At 23.6% G+C, this 3,432-nt stretch overlaps 1 protein-coding gene across 1 annotated transcript; it reads left to right on the top strand.

Annotated features, from left to right (window-relative positions):
* Positions 1-1,227: 1,227 nt before the first annotated feature.
* On the top strand, positions 1,228-2,691 carry ENU1_154740 (nucleoside transporter, putative; the record flags this gene model as incomplete). Its single annotated transcript, XM_008860697.1, has 1 exon — positions 1,228-2,691. One exon carries the CDS (start codon positions 1,228-1,230, stop codon positions 2,689-2,691), a length of 1,464 nt encoding a protein of 487 aa, XP_008858919.1.
* Between the last annotated feature and the right edge of the window lie 741 nt (positions 2,692-3,432).

Below are 3,432 nucleotides of genomic sequence, written 5' to 3'. Positions count from 1 at the left end.
AAAAATAATAATATATTAAAGAAAATATATTTAATAAAAAAATAGAATTTCTGAAAGTCTAAAGTTTAAATAGAAATTAAAGTATTAAACAAGAAAATATTATTATATAAAAAAAGGGTAAAGATGAGTATATAAAAAGTGTTATTAGAAGATTACTGTTGTAGAGTTAAATAAAATTCAAGCAAATATATTTATATTTTTATGAAAGTTGACAACTATAAATATACTTGCCTTATTAGTTATCAAAAAAGGAATTTATATGAAATTTATATATTCGTCACTATTTTATGAAAGCATTTTATTTTATATTTAATGTATTTTAATTGAAATGTTTCATTAAAAAATTATTAATTATTTTCTATTTGCTTATTAATAACCAATACAATAATATAACATGTTTTAAAAATATTTTTATTATTTCCTACTAAAACTATACATCAATAAGATGAATTAGTCTAGCAACGAAAAACATGTAAAACTAGCTACGAGATATTGTATTTTTTAATAGTTCTAAATAATAAATTAAGTTTTTAATATTTGTCAGAAAATAAATAATTGTTTCAATATTAAGAATTAATTTCTATTTTATAGTTAGTAGTATTTTTTTATTAAAACAGTAACAACTATATGTTTAAGAGATAAATTGTTAATGTAATAAATCGTAATACTCTTTAACAACATTCCTCTATCTTAATTAATTAATCCTTACTTAATACGAAGACAACTATTTATAAATACGTTTCAAATAAATCATTCAAATAAATCATAAATTAAAAAGCTATTTGTTTAATATATTTTTTCTGTGTGTTTTATTGATGGAAGAAAATTAAATTAAAAATCAAAATGATTGACTAGTTCTTTGGTTATCTTTCAAGTACTTCTCAATAACTTTTTTTTTGTTGAAAGTATTATAAAGAGAGTTTTTGTTTTTCAATGAGATAAAAAAAGAAAAGGGATAATATAAGAAAAATTAGGAGAATTTAATGCCATAAGATAATAAAAATACTTAAGAATTTATTTAATCAAGAATTATTAACGATATGAAAATATAATATAAGAGATGAGTTCTTTCGATTTCTACGATATTCCAAATCTGAATTTAAATTAGAGTAGAAGAAGACAGAAGAATTCGAGAGGAAAGGGTATTTAAGAAAGAAATTTAAGAAGCAAAGAAATAAATTCAAATAGGGTATATGAAACTTAAAACTTCTGTTTGAAAATCAGGTTATGGGATGTCTTAAGAAACTTAAGGATATAAAAATTGGGAACCCTGATATTCCATTATGGCAAAATATTTTTACTATGATTTGTTTCTTTTGTTTTGGTCTTAACTTCCTTATTTATTATAATGCTGTAGTAAATATGGGTGATTTACTTAGTGACGAATTTGATTATTCCTTAGATTTTATGTCTACATATCCAATTTTTTTGAATTGGTATAACTTCTTTATTGCATTTGGGTTAGTTCTTATGGCTACTTTTATGAAACGTTTCCCTTTTAATTTTTTAGCCCACTTCTCTTTCATTCTTTATTTAATTTTATTTGTTTTATCACCAATTGTATTAAATTATATTAAGAGTGATGTAGCTCGTTTTTGGGTGATGATTATTATTGTAATTATTGGTGGTACTCCATGTCAAGTTAATAGTAGTGTATTTATGTCATTAGCAGGATTATTTTCACCAACACACAATGCTATTTTCTTGATTGGTTCATCTGCAGGAGGAATTATTTCTTCATGCTTACGTCTTGCATCAGGTGCTATTTATAAAAATGATCGTAAAAATGATTATTTCTTATCATTTTATTTAAACGTTATTCCAGTTGTTGTTACCTATCCTCTTTATAACATTATGTATTGTTGTATCCCTCATACTAAACGTGTTATTCGTCAAAGTTATGCTAAATCTAGTACAACTGAACAACAAGAAATTGAAATGCATGAAAGCAAAAGTGGTCCTATACCAGACAACGTTGCAGCTGAAAATGTTAACTCTGTTTCTGATGAAAATGACAAAAATGAACTTCAAGATCGTAAAGCACCAGAAAATGCAGACCATTCACCTCATTCTGGAAGTGATATTTCAGAAGAAGAACAAAAAATAAATAATACTGCTGAAGATAATACTATTAAAGAAGTTAATTCAGAACTTCCAACTGAAGAAGAACATGATACAATAGGAAAACAACTTGTTAGAGTTCTTAAAACTATTTGGGTAGAGTTGCTTTCAGTAACAATAGATTATTTCTGGACATTCTGTGTTTTTGCAGGTATATTTTTGGGTATTCCTTATGATGAATCAAAACTTGAGTTAAATACATCATTACAAATTAATACATTTATGTTTATGATTGGTGATGCTGTAGCACGTGTTTTGTATATGATCCCAATTCCTTGGAATAGATGGGTTATCTTAGCTTGTTCTATAGCACGTTGTGTATTTTATGTTCCATTATTTATTTATTATTATGATGTGTATACTAACCCATTCTTAATGTTCTTTATTATGCTAATCTTTTCAACCACCCATGGGTACTTTGCCTCTCATGCTATTCAATTAGCTTTCACTCATTCGCAAATAAAGGATATGAAAATGACAGCTAATTTCTGTAATCTTGGCCTTGATTTGGGTCTTGCTCTTGGAGCAACTGGTCTTTTTATTCTTAATTATATCCTCCCTGATCAATAAAAGATTGTTTTTTTATATTAATTTGTGTTTATCTTATTTATATTCTAAAAATATAATATAGTACCAACAAATTTATATTAAGAATTATTGTATTTTCAGGCTCTTGTTTTTCATGAACTAAGATTCTTTTTTTCAATATCCATGAAAAATAAAAATTTTAAGTGTCTTTCTATAAACAAAACCAAATTCTTGATAAAGAATTTAATATTATTTTTGTTCTATTTTTTAATCAGAACCTTTTGTAAATTATTTAAATGAATGATATCTTATGAGTCATAGTGTAAATGAACATAATGATCTTATTTCCTTTGGTAAAAATATTCAAATGTTATATTTTAACTTAGGACATTAGAAGGTATTATTTAATATTTGTATACTCAATATTAAACAAAAATAATTTCATTCTTAAGACAATGAACTATAATTTGTTGCTAAACGTTATTAGAAATTGTTTAAATAATAATTAAATTAGAGTATGAAAAATGAAAGAATATGATAAAAAAGTTATCTAAACATAATTATCATAGAAAACCAGTCTAATATAACATAAAATTTAAAGTTTATATACTTATACACATTTAATGGATTCTTCATGCAGTAGATATTAAGATCAATATTGTTAAAGAATTATTACTGACTTTTTAAATAAGATTTAATATTTTCTTGAAAATAGAAAAAAATATATAAAATTTAAAAATAAAATATTTATATTTTTATATATGATATACAGCACTTTTGTTA

This window comes from Entamoeba nuttalli (assembly GCF_000257125.1).
Source record: "Entamoeba nuttalli P19 unplaced genomic scaffold asmbl_6467, whole genome shotgun sequence".
In the NCBI taxonomy this organism is placed as follows: Eukaryota; Evosea; order Mastigamoebida; family Endamoebidae; genus Entamoeba; species Entamoeba nuttalli.
Note: the sequence above shows the minus strand (reverse complement) of the source record. Positions and strands in the feature narration are given on the sequence as shown.